The 16,705-nt window shown below is 36.5% G+C and overlaps 1 protein-coding gene across 1 annotated transcript in view; it reads right to left on the bottom strand.

The window, feature by feature from the left end:
• SEC23A (SEC23 homolog A, COPII coat complex component) overlaps positions 1–16,705 on the bottom strand; it is a 70,792-nt gene that overhangs the window by 20,046 nt on the left and 34,041 nt on the right. Inside the window, exons 10-14 of the mRNA XM_001145529.8 lie at positions 14,881–15,004; positions 12,628–12,708; positions 11,036–11,125; positions 9,484–9,590; positions 3,196–3,349 (exon numbers count right to left, since the gene is read on the bottom strand). Of these exons, the coding sequence (XP_001145529.1) occupies positions 3,196–3,349; positions 9,484–9,590; positions 11,036–11,125; positions 12,628–12,708; positions 14,881–15,004 (556 nt within the window). The remainder of the gene's footprint in view (positions 1–3,195; positions 3,350–9,483; positions 9,591–11,035; positions 11,126–12,627; positions 12,709–14,880; positions 15,005–16,705) is intronic.

Here is a 16,705-nt window from a genome sequence, read left to right on the forward strand (position 1 = left end):
GAGGCTCCTTCTCGAAAAAAAAAAAAATGGAACCAGATCATGTCCTTTGCAGGGACACAGATGGAGTTGGAAGCCATTATCCTCAGCAAACTAAGACAGGAATAGAAAAGCAAACACCACATGCTCTCACTTACAAGTGGGAGCTGACTGATGAGAACACATGGACACATGGGGGGCAACAACACACACTGGGCACCTGTGGGGAGTGAGGGGAGGGAGAGCATTGGGAAGAATAGCTAATAGATGCTGGCCTATAATACCTGGGTGATGGGATATCTGTGCAGTAAACCACCACGGCACACGTTTACCTATACAAAAAACCTGCACATCCTGCACGTGTATGCCTGAACTTAAAAGTTGAAAAAAAAAAAAAATTAAAAAACAATCTCAAAATTGAGATGTGAGATAAAAGATATAAAAGAGAACAATTCTAGACATAAGTCTTCAGAGAATCCTGATAATTCTGAAGAATTACAATCATCTGAGTCATTTCAGTGTATTCATGCAACAAGGGACATACAAAAAAAATCCACCTTTACAAGGAAAATCAGTAGGTTTTACATGGGACAGTAATCCAAGTTGTACTGTTCAATTTTGTGTCATATGTGACAACCTACCAATTCAGCAATACCTCTGGCAAAATGGAAAAAGCCCTTTACTACAAATCACAGCCATTTGACAAGCAAAAGGTGCTGATTACATCAAGCAGCTTTTAGAATCTCTAAACAATGAAGCATTTGTTGAGACAAAGTCACAATTAGTGAAAAAAACTAAGGAAGCAAGCTATTTCAGAGTACAACTTATTACCTAGAAAAGGAAAAGTCACACCGTTGTTGAGAAAAGAATATTGCCAATATGTAAAATCACAGTAAGTGAAAATGCTAGGACAAGATGCTGTCTGAGGCCAGGTGCGGTAGCTCACGCCTGTAATCCCAGCACTTTGGGAGGCCAAGGCAGGTGGACCACCTGAGGTCAGGAGTTCAAGACCAGCCTGGCCAACATGGTGAAACCCGTCTCTACTAAAAATACAAAAAATTAGCCAGCATGGTGGTGTGCACCTGTAATCCCAGCAGCTCCAGAGGCGGAGGCAGGAGAATCACGTGAACCCAGGAGGCAGAGGTGGCAGTGAGCCAAGGTTGCACCACTGCACTCCAGCCTGGGCAACAAGAGCCAAACTCTGTCTCAAAACAACAAAAAGATGTAGTCTGAGAAATTGAAAAGGTCCCATTTAAAAACAGTACAATAAGTCAAAGCACTGATGACATGTCACATGACGTTGGAGACATCTGTGTATAATAAGCTGAAAAATAACAGATTCTCTACAGATTGACGAGTTAACAGGTTTCAATGATGTCATGTCAGATTTCTAAATAACAGTGAAATTCAAGGAAAATTTCTGCTACAAAGAGAAACTTTTCTGCTATCCTAAATAAGCAAGGGTCAAAATATATTTAATGTTATATCTATCTGGAAACAAAAGATCCACCTTGAAGGAACTGTGTTGGCATTTGTGCTAATAGTGTCCCATCAATAGTGGACCCTATGAGAGGATTAATCTTTCTTGTTTTTTTTTTTTTTTCAAAAAAAGGTAATATTGTCATAATGCTGCTTTTTTAAAAGAGGTACTAGTATAAAAAAAACTCTTGGAGGTGAAATCAAAAAAGTTCTGAATGATGATACAAAAATGGCTAACTTTTTAAAACAAGTCTAGTTCACTCAAGAATTTTTAAAATTACATGAAAGCCTACACCAACCACACAAAAGCCACTGGACACAGAAATTCGACAGCTTAGCAAATAGAGTTCTCAACAGGGTGTTTAAGCTAAAGAGTGCATAAAGAAGTACCTTCAAAGAATAAGCCAGAGGTTGCTAAGTAAAAATGAAGCATTAAGAACTGAGCTTAGCCAGGTGTGGTGGCTCATGCTTGTAAAATCCCAACACTCTGGGAGACTAAGGTGGGAGGGGTGCTTGAGCATAGCAGTTTGAGACTACCTTGAGCAAAACAGTGAGACCCAGTCTCAACAAAAATTTTTTTAAATTAGCCAGGTATGGTGATGGTGGCTCATGCCTGTAATCCCAACACTTTGGGAGAATGAGGTGGGAGAGTCACTTAAACCCAGGAGTTCCAGACCACCTTGGGCAACATAAGCAGACTCCATCTCTACAAAAAAATTTTAAATTTGCCAGGTGTGGTGGTGTGTGCCTGTAGTCCCAGCTACTCAGGAGGTTGAAGTGGGAGAATCACTTGAGCAGGGGAAGTCAAGGCTATGATGAGCCATGATCATCTCAATGAACTCCAGCCTGGGTGACAGAGTGAGACCCTGTCTCAAAAAAAAAAAAAAGGAACTAAGCTTAATCAAGTGCTCTGTGTCATAATGTAAGTACAGTAATGGTGTTCTGGCATGTTAAAAATCTAAGTAAATCAACACTACTAATAACTTTATTAGCACACGACTTGGTAATCTAGAACCAGATAATACAGACTTGTCTATATTTTGCATGTTAATATGCATAATTTTTCAACCCCAGTTCATTTCTTTTTTGACACAAGGTCTCACTCTGTTGCCCAGGCTGGAATGCAGCAGCACAATCACAGCTCACTGTAGCCTCAAACCTCCTGGGCTGCAGTGATCCTCCCGCCTCAGCCTCTGGAGTAGGTGGGACTACAGGCACACAGCACCATGCCTGGCCGATTTTTTTTGGAGAGACAGGGGTTTCGCCATGTTGCCCAGGCTGATCTTGAACTCCTGGTTCAAAGTGCTGGGATTACTGCCATTAGCCACCATTCCTGGCCTAATTTCTTTTAAGAGATGCATATATAATAGTTCCATCAAAATGAAAGTAAAAAACTAAAGCCACAGCAATGAAGAAATATGTAAAAAAGCAATAAAAATTGTTACAATAATATAGAATTAAATTGGGAACTAACCTCATTCCAGCCAATAAGAATAGAAAAATAATAGGTTACATAATTGTCACTCTTACATTTTAAGGAAAAAAGGCAATCTAGTTTACTGGAAGAGATTAATGAGTTCTACTATTCATTACTGTGCTACTGTCTCAGTAATTTGAATAGGAGTTTCTCATACGTATTTCAGATACACTGTTAAGTACTTTGAAAGAGATTATCTGCAACAAACATTTACTATAAATGAAAGCATACAGATTTAGAAAAGCACAGTGTTTATTTCTTACCAGTCGAATGAGCTGTCTGTCCAGCCACCTAAGCACATCTGGACCTTCTTCTGTTTCTGCTCTATATATTGCTAGCCGGGCCATAAGAATGGCAGCTGCCTCCTGGTCAAAAGATGCAGCAATGTTTTGGATTTGAGTTTGAGCATCTGCCCAGCTGGAGACAATAAGAAAGCATAGAAATGCTTCTGAATTATTATACCCACAATATCACAGTTGGCTACCACACAAAGTTAAATTTAAAAGATAAAAGATACAGAAACTACTTCGATTTTTTTTTTTTTTTTTGAGACAGAGTCTCGCTCTGTCACCTAGGCTGCAGTGCAATGGCGCGATCTCAGCTCACTGCAACCTCTGCCTATTGGGTTCAAGCAATTCTCCTGCCTCAACCTCCCAAGTAGCTGGGATTACAGGCGCCTGCCACCAGGCCCAGCTAATTTTTTGTATTTTTAGTGAGGCAGGAAATTAAACAAATAAAGAAAAATAAAATTAAAAAAGAGAAGGAAACAAGCTTTAGGTATTAGGCTAACTCATCCCAAAGGCAGTAACAGGCAAAGCCCAGACCCAGGCAAAGTATCGATAACATTATCCAAGAAGCCAAGGCTCAAAGGAATGTGCTCTGGAGACCCTCCCAGCACTCCCTCAAACACAAGGAAAAGAGAAACAAATTTTCCTTTCTCTTATGATATGAGTAAACCTATGAGTTTACAGATTCCTGTTTTCTATAACTAGCAACTTCAAGTAGTCTGTTTTAACTGAGCAGCACAGCGAAGGTCATGAGACACGCCTGAGCGGGACTGGATTGCAACCATCTAGGCGCCATAGCGAAGGTTATGAGATAAGCCTGTGCAAGGCTCTCTTGAGCAAAGCTAGATAACAGCCATCTGGGCCACATAGCAGGAGTCACACATAAGCCTGAGTTATGAACCTGTCACAGTTTAATTAACTGCCTTTGTTCTGCCTCTGTACATGAGCTTTCGTGCCACTACGCTTCACGCCACTGTAAGCTTGTTTCAAACTAGTCAACCCCCTTTCAAAAGTGTGTAGATAAGCCAAGCCCTGTCTTTGTTCAGGGCCCAGTCTTCGGATGTTAATCCACTGGTTCTGAGTGCACTCAATAAAATCCTCCTGTTCTACTTACTAGTCTCTCCAGTCTCCTGATTCCCACAACATTAGTAGAGAGGGGGTTTCACCATGTTCACTAGGCTAGTCTTGAACTCCTGACCTCAAGTGATCCACCTGCCTTGGCCTCCCAAAGTGCTGGAATAACAGGCGTGAGCCACCGCGCCCAGCCTACTTCAATATTTCAAAATTCCAATATTACTTAGACAAATTAGCTTTTTTTTTTTTTTGGAGACAGAGTCTTGCTCTGTCACCCAGGCTGGAGTGCAGTGGAAGGATCTCAGCTCACTGCAACCTCTGTCTCCTGGGTTCAAGCAATTCCTGTGCCTCAGCCTCCTGAGTAGCCGGGACTACAGGCTCCGGCTAACTTTTTTGTATTTTAGTAGAGATGGGGTTTCACCATGTAGCCCAGGCTGGTCTTGAACTCCTGAGCTCAGGCAATCCACCCACCTGAACCTCCCAAAGTGCTGGGATTACAGGCGTGAGCCACCACACCAGGCTCAAATTAGCATTTTTTTAAAATCACTAATAGCAGTTTTAGTATAGCATTCACTGTTTTTCAGAAAAATATAACCAAACCTAAAGAAATCTTCCAAAGTAAGTGTAAAGGCAGCTCTCCAACCACATTCCTTAAAATATTAATATTTTTACTAGTCCAGTCAGCATGGTGGCACACATCTATAGGCCCAGTTATTCAGGAGGCTAAGGTGGGAGAATCACTTAAGCCCAGAAGTTTTAGTTCAGCCTGGGAAACAGCAAGACCCTATCTCTAGGCTGGTTGCGGTGGCTCACACCTGTAATCCCAACACTTTGGGAGGCTGAGGCAGGCAGATTGCTTGAGCTCAGGAGTTCAAGATCAGCCTCAGCAACATGGTGAAACTCTGTCTCTACTAAAACTATAAAAATTAGCCAGGCATGGTGGCGCATGCCTATAATCCCAGCTACTCTGGAGATGAGAACTGCCTTAACCTGGGAAGCAGAGGCTGCAGTAAGCCAAGATGGCACCACTGCACTCCAGCATGGGCGACAGAGCGAGACTCTGTCTCAAAAAAAAAAAAAAAACTTTAAAGTCATAAAATAAGGAAGTTTTTTAAAAACAGAGATGTTTTTAAGACACAAGGTCTCACTCTATCACCCAAGCTGGAATGAAGTGGCATGATCATGGTTCAAGTGGCACAATCATGATTCACCTCAAACTCCTGGGCTCCAGCAATCCTCCCACCTCCGCCTTCTGAGCAGCAGGACTACAGGCGCGGACCACCATGCCCAGCCAATTTAAAACAACTGTTTCAGAGATGAGGGTCTCACTATGTTGCCCAGGCTAGTCTCCAACTCCTGGACTCAAGTGATCTTCCTGCCTCAGCCTTCCCAAAACACTCGGATTATAGGCATGAGCCACCGCACTTGGCCAATAAAAGATTTTTACAAGTAAAAACAATAGGATATACGTGTGCCCACACACATAGATATGCAAGTCCCTATATCCAACTTTAAAATTTCATTTCTTTAATTTTGTTAAAGCAGAAATATAGAAATACAAAAATAAAGGTTTTCTCTCAACCTAAGTAATTCTTGTTTATTCCACTGGAAAATGAATAAAGTGTCGGAAGTTTCTCATTGGTCTTTCAATCATTAGTGATAAAAATCAAATAATTAAAATTACTTTGTATTCTTTTATTTCCATGTTAATACACTGACTAAAACCAATTAAAAGTTAATAAGTAAAAACTTCAGTCTAAGGGATTAATTTGATACTACACATAAAATAGCAGCAATTTATTAAATCCAGATGCTGTATAAATCCAACTGATCCTGGGTAGACTCAGATCAAACTGATCCTAGGTAGACCCAGCAATACATTTTATCTGTTTGTTTGTTTGTTTAATATTTCAGATATAGTGACTGGCCAGACATACTTATAGACTTCTTGAAAATAAGTGCTGAACCACTTTTACATGTAAGAGTGATGAGTGATCCTAAGGGAATTCAGGCAGCAGCATGTTTAAAATTCTCCTCCCTTCTTTCTGTATTTTTAATTTTCTTTCAATAAGCAAAATAATTATTAAATGTTTCCCAGATGGTTGAAACGTGTGAATTATCTCAGTGTAGTAAACAGTAAGAAGCAAAAAAGACTGAGAATGTGTAAAAGAAGACATTGGTAATTTTGAAAGTTATGTTTTAATGCAATTTAAAGACTTCATGATTATACTAATAGTTTGGTTTAGTGTTTTATTAATTATTTTAGTTTTAATTTTAAAAATCAAAGAATTTAAAACAACACTGTTTGAATCAATACTTTCTAAACTTGAATGACGGTATTTATTTGCTTTAAACTGAACTACAAAGGTGACTTTTTTAATTCTGAAAATATAATGGTGCAGGAGAGGAAATACATTCCAAGTGAACACATGCAAATTTACTAATTATTATTTGTTTAGACATAAATTAAAAGGTGGGCTCTTAAAGTCAAGTTTAAAGGGCTTCTTGACATTGTAAAAATCTGTCTTCTACATTTCCCGTATCCCTTCACTGTGATTCTTACAACTAGTTTAAACCAAAATTCCTAGATCAAAGTCATTTTCTACATGAAAAATAGAGTAACTTTGTCGTCTCAGGAGCCTTTATTTTCATATGGCTTATTCACTTAACAAAAACACTTGTCTAGGCCCCTAAAGTCATAGTCCTAGTTTAAACAAACAAACAAAAAAAACAAAACAAAACAAGGTGCTCTGATCATTGGAAATGGTTGGGATAAGTTAACTTGAAAAGACGGATGCTTTTGGTAAGACACAATGCTATAAATGGCACCATAACACACATATGTCTCTACAAATAGCCTCATAAATTCTGTGCAAACTGAAAATATATAAGCCCATAATATTTCTCATAAGACAGCACCCTGTCTCTTGAAAGAGTAACCTAACCTTTTAAAATTTTCATTTTAAAAATATTTCAAACATAAAGACAGTAAGAGTGGAATAAACTCCTATATAACCATCACCTAGATTCATCAATTGTTAGCATTTTAACACATCTGCATTATCATTCTCTCTCTCCATTTATATACACATTTTTTGCTGAACTTTTCTAGATTAAGTTGGAGATATTATGACCTTCTGCCTGAAATACTTCAGTGTATATCTCCTAAGAACAAAAAATTTTCTTATATAGCTCCAATTATTAAACTCATGAAATCTAACACTGATATAATGCCATTATCATATAGAAAGAGACTATATTCATATTTCCCCAATTGTCTAATAATGGCTTCTAAAGCAAAATTTTTCCCTGACATTCGCATTTTGTCCATGATCACACATTGGCATTAGTGGTAATGTTTCTTTAGTATCCTTTAATCTGGATCAGTTGCTCAGACTTTCTTTGTCTTCCAAGACATTTTTGAATAGTACAAACCAGTGACTTTGTAAGTTGTAAAAAGTCCCTCATTTGGTATGTCGTTGTTTCCTTAAGCAAATGTTCTGAATGTCAAATTTAATGTGTGCGCACACATGTGTGTGTGTGTGCACACACGTTGAGAGCCATAAATAAACTGAGAAGTTTGCCAAGCATCAGTACTTCCAAGTTCCTTATCTGAAATCTGAATAAATCTAAGGGAAGGTTCAGCTGACATTTTTTCTTCAAATGAATAATGTATCCCCTTGACATTGTTCCAGGATGTTAAGTCAAAGCAAGGTAACAGAACAGAACACTAAATCTATGTACAACCCTGTGCTAAGTAATAGATCATCCAATACAGCTAATACTCAGTTCGAATGTTGTGTTCATGTCCATCACTCACCAAAAGTCTTAAGATTTTCAGGAATGAAGCTAGAGTTTAAGTACAGTTAATGAAAATGAGAGCTACAAATGCCTTCCTTGTCCATTGTCGAGACCATGACTAAACTGGGTAAGTTTACTGATCAACACTTTTCCTATCCAGACAACCAAGTTCAAGACAAACAGAAATAAAGACCAAAGCCTGTTCATTTCTAGATTCACCTCATCTAAAAAACCTCTTCCTAACTAAACTCATTCCACAATTATTTTCCTTTTGTTTTATACTTCACAAATACACAGAGATACCAAAGTAGCAGAGAAATAATTTATTCGTAATTCTTAATAAAAAGAAAGGTACTAAATTCAGTTAAATTTGTTGTCTCTGCAAATGCTGGGCAAAGAGCCCATGAACAAATACATGCCTTATTTGGAAAATCTATCACAAAGATAGGAATAAGAAAAGGTATCTGTTGGGCCTTATTATTCCCTTTTGGGGACCCTGCCTATATCAATAAATTAGAACATGACTATGTTACACAAAATACTACCCTATAATTGAATCTGTTAGATAGAGACTTTACCTTTTGTGGTCTCAACAAGTGCTAGTCAAAGTGTGGTATGTGAACCAGTGCCATGAAGTCAAAAGAGGAACTGAGAATAAATATTTAGAAACTGAGCAACTTCACAAAATAATCTTATATCTTATTAATCTAATAATATAAAACAGGGAGTTTGTTTTAAATCACTTTTTAAAATTTCATTTTTCTAGTAATTCATTTTTATTGTATTTAATAAAAGCATCTGTACCCGAAGGATTAGGAAAAAAAACACAACTGGCCCTTTACCACAGACAACGTGAGGATGACTCTATACCACACTGTCATACAGCAGGAGGCTAAGTACGTTCACGGCTTCCGCATTCATACTCTCCTAAAACAGAACCTACTCCACAAAGTAGAAGCTGAGTAATGGCATAATAAATGAATTAAATGACTAATAAAACTTGAAAAAAAAATAGCTAAGAATTTTTATCACTAATTGAAAAGTAATGTGATTAATTACTGTGCTATATCATTTATATATATAATGGATTATATATTATTATTGACTATTATAGGTAAATATCTGATTTTTCTCCTCTCACAGGAATGAGGTAAATAAAATAATATTTTGAAGGGTGTGTCTTAGAAGTACTTTTTAAAATTGCTCTTACGGTTCTTAGTAATGCATATTGTAGCAAATAAGCTGGGTTAGAAAGAAATAAATAAAATACTATTAGTCACAAATATTCACTTGCTAGTCATGGATGTCACCCAAAATAGGAATCCAGTTTAGAAACACAACCCAGATACCTGTGATATGAAAATCAAATCTCTAACAAATACAACTTACTTCCTAGCAATGGTGGTCACTCGGATGCGTCTCTGCCCACTTGAATGCTGATACTGAGTCACAAACTGGATTGCACCACGCCCTCCTTGAGGAATTGGAGCATTATGCTGTATAAATATAATGGAGTAAAACCTAAGCAAAATTTACTATGTTGTTGTCATATAATCACAGGCTACATGTCCTAGCACTAAAAATAATTCATTCTAAAATTGATTAGAAGGATACTTATTTCCAATGCATTCAAAACAGTTATAATTTGTTACACAGAAGGGGAGAAATTAATTTGGAGAGGAGGAAAATAATCAAGAATGATAGAAGTCAGTTCTGCTAGGAAATCAATTTTCAAGTAATATATAAGCCAGAGGGACATGAAAGAACAAAGAAAAGGGAGAGCACAAAGAAATTAAAAGACAATTCCTAAGTGAAGCCATTTAAGCCAAACTGCACAGATTGAATATCCCTTATCCAAAATGCTTGGGACCCGAAATGTTTTGGATTTTGTATTTTTTTAAACTCAGGAATATTTGCCTTATACCAATTGAACATCCCCAAATCCAAAAATCCAAAATCCAAAATGCTCTCCAATGAGCATTTTCTTTGAGTGTCATGTCAGCATTCAGAAAGTTCCAGATTTTGAAACATTTCAGATTTCAGATCTGAGATGTTCAACTTGTAACTAGATAAACAGAAATTGAGCTAAGTCCTCCTCCCCTAGGTATAGAAGATGAAAGCAGAACTTTTAGGAACATAATCATATGATGAACAACCAACCAATGAAAGATTAATAATGAGAAGAAACTAATAGCAATATATAATAATTATCATCAGAAAGAAATACAAGTAATCAATAGGAAAACTTTATTCATGCATTCTGACAACAGACATTCTTGCTTTGTTTTTGTGTGTTGTTTTGTTTTTGTCAATAAGAGTCAATATATTTCTTATAAATTTTAATGTTTAAAAAAAAACTATTGCACCTGCCTTAGGAAAGCTGACTGTTAATATTTTGTGGTTCATTTTATGTCTAAAAACTATTAATAAATAAGTCAGTAATTTGTGTTATTCTTCAATGTGATTAATTATCTCCTGTGGCAGAAGAAAAAATCTTCCCAAATACGATTACTTTCCAAACTTTTTCTATGGATTTTGACATATTAGACCTTCTTGTACGAAGACTCATATGTCATATATACTTTCTGACAACTAGGAAAAGCTAGACATCTAATTGCAAAAATGTGTAGCTAGAAGGGAATTTTAAATAACTGCATTTATCCTTCAATTTTATATTCAAAAAAAAGAAAGAAAGAAAACAGACTAAAAGTTGGGCTACCCAAGGTTTGGCGTTTGTAGGTTTCCCTGCATTTCTATTACAATATGTACTCTCACCAAGGAGTTTAGCCTTGAAAAATAAAAAACGACAAATATAAATTCCAATACAGAAAATAAATTTTGGGTTATATCTACTATAGGAAAAAAAATATGAACTATTCATGGCCTAAAGTAAGTACTTATTCAAATGTACGTTTTGATATTCAGATGTAGAAAGTCATACCTGATTGACAACCTCAAAATATATGGCTAAGGTTGTAGTGGGACTAAGTCCACATATCTTCCACTGACATGTGCCACCTGTTCCTATCTCCTGTAAAAATAAAATATAGCATGTTTGAAAGCTAGAGACACAATTTATTAATTTTATGTTAAAGTGAAAAAGGAAAAAGACCACAGGAAAAAAAAAAGTCATGTTTCAAACTAATTCAACAATGTTAAGAGCTTAAAATATTTTAAGACCATAAGTATATTATAAAATAAAGCATTTTTACATAATAAAAAATAAAATAATTTTTACATAATAAAAGTAAAATTTAAATTCTTGCTAAGTAAATTACAAAAGTATTAATATAAGTTCTTCATACTGTTCTCTTTAAAAGCATATGCTATTTGGCCAGGGGCGGTGGCTCCCACCTGTAATCTCAGTACTTTGGGAGGCTGAGGCGGGCAGATCACAAGGTCAGGAGATGGAGACCATCCTGGCTAACACGGTGAAACCCCATCTCTACTAAAAACACAAAAAATCAGCCAAGCATGCTGGCGGACGCCTGTAGTCCCAGCTATTTGGAAGGCTGAGGCAGGAGAATGGCGTGAACCTAGGAGGTGGAGCTTGCAGTGAGCCGAGAAGGCGCCACTGCACTCCAACCTGCGAGGCAAAGCGAGACTCCGTCTCAAAAAAAATAAAATAAAAAATAAAAGTATATGCTATTTAATGAAGTAATTGCAACTAACATTATCCTTCTATCCAACTACTTGATCTGTATAAAGAGAAACTGATTTAACATATAATATATGCATTTACGAACACATGTTCTCTGGATGAGAATTGTTAAGCACTCTGATTCCCAAGAAAACGTCATAGATATAGACAGACCTTTACCACGCAAACTGCTTATACATATTAATTTTTTAGCTTTGTCATTTTTAAAGTTGATTACCCACTTTGTATTATTTGTCCCATCATCCTCTCCACAGCTACATGATTCTACCATTTTAGAGTACGTTATACTTCCATTAAATTGGATAAAAAGAACATAAAGAACTGAAATTCCAAATCTGGCTAATTTGGTTACTTTTTTGAAAATTCTGGTATCAAAAATCAATTTAGAGCTAATTTTGACTTTCAGAAGTCTCCAAATTTCCAAATCATGAGGTTTTTTTTTTTTTTTTTTTTTTTTTTAGGCACACTGGGGCAAGACATAATTTAGGCATAAAAAATAGAAGACTGGTGACAGTACAAAAGTTTTCATTAGGGATGGATGGGAAAAGGGTATGCAGAAAGAGCAACCATGAATAGAGGTATACCAATGGGAGCTGAACTACATAAAACAATCAATATAAGAATTTTGAAAGGAATGCTATAGGCTGCCACCCCAAGTTTTTGTTGGTGCTGTCCTGTGCGTTCGCTGTGTCTTTTTTTCTCTTTTGGGGGGATAACAGGAGGGGAACAGGGTCTCTCTATGTTGCCTGAGCTGGTGTCTAACTCCTGGGCTTAAGCAATCCTCCTACCTCAGCTTCCCAAGTACCTGGGATTACAGGTGCAAGCCACAGTTCCTGGTCCTGTATTTTCCTTTTAGAATAAACACAACTTACATTTTCAGACACACAGGGTCCTTTAGAATTGAGTGACACACAGGGTCCAATAGCTCCTGAAATCTTTATTTCCCTTGAGGTCTGCAAAATAAGAATACAGCATGTTCGGTTTCCTCAAAGATACGTTCAAATGTTCAACTACAGGTGTATAAGAATATAAGATATTCATCTATATTTAAAACTCAAAGCCAATGAAAATATACTAACATGAAAAATAATCAATCAATAAGCACTTCTATGCTCACTGTCAAATTTAAAATCTGGCACCAACCTAATTTTAACCTTCTATTTCCATTAGCACATACGAGGTCTCCATTTGGGAACCTCATCCTGACTTCACACTTCTACCTACCCACCCAAAATTCACATATCCTAATCTAAAACCTTAGACACCCTATTCTATTTTTCCTCCCATAGAAAATCTGTCACCAAGATTGGTCTCCCCCCAGTCTCTCCTGCCACCAAAATGTAAGCTATCACAATACCTTCTGTCTAAAAAAAAAAAATTGGAAAGCTTACTTTTGTTTTCTTACTTGAGATTCTTTTTCCTGACATATGCAGAATACCACTGTCAGATGAATCTTACCCAAAATACCTAATGACTTCTGCCTACACATGTGTCTCCACACTACAGCCAGCTCCCACAAATTTAAGCTATTTCCCCTCATTCAAATACAAAGCATCTACTCTCACTGGGCAGTTTTCTCAAACATACAATGCTGATTCTCACCTCTATGCCTCTCCTCACACTGGGTTCCTGAATAAAATGCAATATCCTCTAACATCTTTAAAAAAACAACTGTGGCCAGGCGCGGTAGCTCACGCCTGTAATCCCAACACTTTGAGAGGCTGAGGCAGGTGGATCACCCGAGGTCGGGAGTTCAAGACCAGCCTGACCAACATGGAGAAACCCCATCTCTACTAAAAATACAAAATTAGCTGGGCATGGTGGCACATGCCTGTAATCCCAGCTACTCGGGAGGGTGAGGCAGGAGAACTGCTTGAACCCAGGAGGCAGAGGTTATAGTGAGCTGAGATCATGACATTGCACTCCAGCCAGGCAATAAGAGCGAAACTCCATCTCAAAAAAAACAAAAAAAACAAAACAAAAAAAACTATAAGTCACACTCCTCTAGAAGTCTAGAATAAATTGTGTCCTATATATGTTCATTTTTCTTCTCTAAACCTTTATAGTGTTTTTATAATTTACCATTAAGTCATTCTATTACATGCAGTGTTTTCTTTTCCTGCCTCTCTATCAAGAGAATGCTAAGTTTCTCTACAGCAAGACGTGTACCTTAGATATCCCTAGACATCTCTGTAATTTCCCAAGCAATGTTGGGCATATAGCAAGCATTCAATAAAACAAGATTAATAAATATTTAATGAAAATTCAAAATTAATGTGCTTAGAGTTAATTTAATAAGAATCAATTAGGATTAGAAGCACTTAGCCTTTGGGTATTTTAAATCCAAATTTGAAATAAATGATAGAATTATGCAATAACAACTAAAATCATAAAACAATTACTGATTATCCGAAAGGTAAAAAAGTTTCCTCTTTTTTTTTTTTTTTTTTAAAAACAGTTTCCTCTTAAGTTAGATAACAATTCCTATCATTAACCTAGCACTAACATAAATAGATTTGGCTCTACAAACGATAAAACAGGCCAGACGTGGTGGCTCATGTCTGTAATCTCAGCACTTTGGAAAGCTGAGACAGGCAGATCACCTGAGGTCAGGAGTTCGAGACCAGCCTGGCCAACATGGTGACACTGCGTCTCTACTAAAAACACAAATTAGACAGACACAGTGGCACACACCTGTAGTCCCAGCTACTCAGGAGGCTGAGGCTGGAGAATCACTTGAACCCAGGAGGTGGAGGCTGCAGTGAGACAACATCATGCCACTGCACTCTAGCCTGGGCGACAGAGGAAGACTCTGTCTCAAAAAAAAGAAGACAAAACATACTTTAAAGAGCTAAGCCCTATATAAAGAAAAAAATTAAAAAGTTAATATTTTACCAATATTGTTCTACTTTTCTAACAATTGTTCAGAAATGCTCAAGTAAAGTCTCACACATTGAATGATGACACTCTTCTGGTGAAGAAAATCTCTAACTCAGGTTTCAATATAAAATAACCACAATTTTGAAAGTAAATATTAAATTTGATTAATGGCATTTTAGAATTACACTCAAGCCTATAAGTTGTCTTTTGATAACATATCGCACATGTCAAGTTTTGGTTCTTACCTTTATTTCTAGCGTACCACCAAAGCCCATTTTAAACTGTCCATGCATGTCTTTGGTAAAGACTCTTTGAAAAGTTTGTTTGAATAAGGAAGTATTGAAAGAATCACCCATTACCATGTATCCTCTGCATGGAAAGAACAAAAAAACAACATACTTGACACAGTTACTGAGTCCATGTGTTAAAATCATAGAAGAAAATTACCTCTCAAAACTACCAATAAATTTTAAAGATATTTCCCAAAATGTGCTGTATTACTAATTTTTAATATTCAAATATATATGAGAATATCCTCACCCCACAAATAATCTCAATTCCGAAGGTAACAGAGTGCCCCTAACAGTTGCATTTGTCCTTGGTAATTTAAAAAAAATTCTTCTTTAAATAGGCAATATATCCACCATATTACAAAATTCAAAAGGTACAGAAGAGTATATAGTAACAATATAGTAACAAATGTTCTCCATATTGGTAAAGGTACCTGACCGTTTCCAGCATGCATTCTCTTTTTTTTTTTTTTTTTTTTTTCCAGACAGGGTCTCACTCTGTCGCCTAGGCTGGAGTGCAGTGGAACAATCACGGCTCACTGCAGCCACAACCTCCTGGGCTCAAGTCATCCTCCTACCTCAGCCTCCCAAGTAGCTGGACTACAGGTTGCACCAACACGCCCAGCTAATTTTTTTGTTTTTTTGTAGAGATAGGGTTTTGCCATGTTGCCCAGGTTGGTCTTGAACTTCTGGGCTCAAACAATATGCTCACCTCGGGCTGCCAAGGTGCTGGGATTACAGGCATGAGCCACCCACCCAGCCCATTCTCACTCTTAAAAACAAGTATGTGTGTGTATGTACATGCATGTACTGTCTGTGTCACATGAAATATACATGTTATACCAAGCAAATGAGAATGGAAGAAAATTGAGAGTATTTTCACTTTTTGCACTTATTTTTAATTTTTTTAATAAGCATATACCTACTTTTTTAATTAAAAAAATTTTAATATTAACTTGAAAGTTAAAAACTATTTTGATACCATTCCTTCTCTAATAGATTGGCAAAAATCAGTTTGACAGCAACATATTATGTTGGTGAGGCTATGGAAAAACAGGCACTCTCATACACTTCTGCTGGGACTGCAAAATGGTACAACCCCAGTACAGAGTAACTTGATAATATCTAACAAAATTATATATGGATTTCCTCCTTAATCCAGCCACCCCACTAATAGTAATCTATTCCAAAGATACTCTAACAAAACAAAAACAGAAAAACAAAATATATTCACAAGGTTATTCGCTGAAGCACTATTTGTAACAACAAAAGTTTTTTTCCTTTTTCCCTTGTGTTTGAAATACAGTATTTCAAACACAAACTCAGAATAACAGAAAACTGAAAACAATCCAAATAATCATGTAATTAGAGACTAGTTGAAAAAATATTACATCCACACAATGGAGTAATACACTGCTACAGACTGATTTCTAGGATATAAGTGAAAAACACAAAGAGAGGAAAGATGTATAAAATATTGTTTATATGATACACATATGCATACAAATATTTAGATACACTTGCTCACATTTTTAAAATATTTTAAGTATTAAACATCAATAAAAGATACAATCAAAAATTTAAATAGGCAAAAGAATAAAACTGATGTGTTATAACTAATTGACCATAATTTTACTTTTGATATTATTAGAAGTTTTTGTTATCTCTGATGCTTATTAGAAATTGTATCCTTTTAAATTTTTTAATGTTACTGGTACATAAATTTATAATTAAACTTTGTACACTGACCTTGATCCAGAAGTCTTGCCAACTTCACATA

Source organism: Pan troglodytes, chromosome 15 (assembly GCF_028858775.2).
Source record: "Pan troglodytes isolate AG18354 chromosome 15, NHGRI_mPanTro3-v2.0_pri, whole genome shotgun sequence".
NCBI classification, from domain to species: domain Eukaryota; kingdom Metazoa; phylum Chordata; class Mammalia; order Primates; family Hominidae; genus Pan; species Pan troglodytes.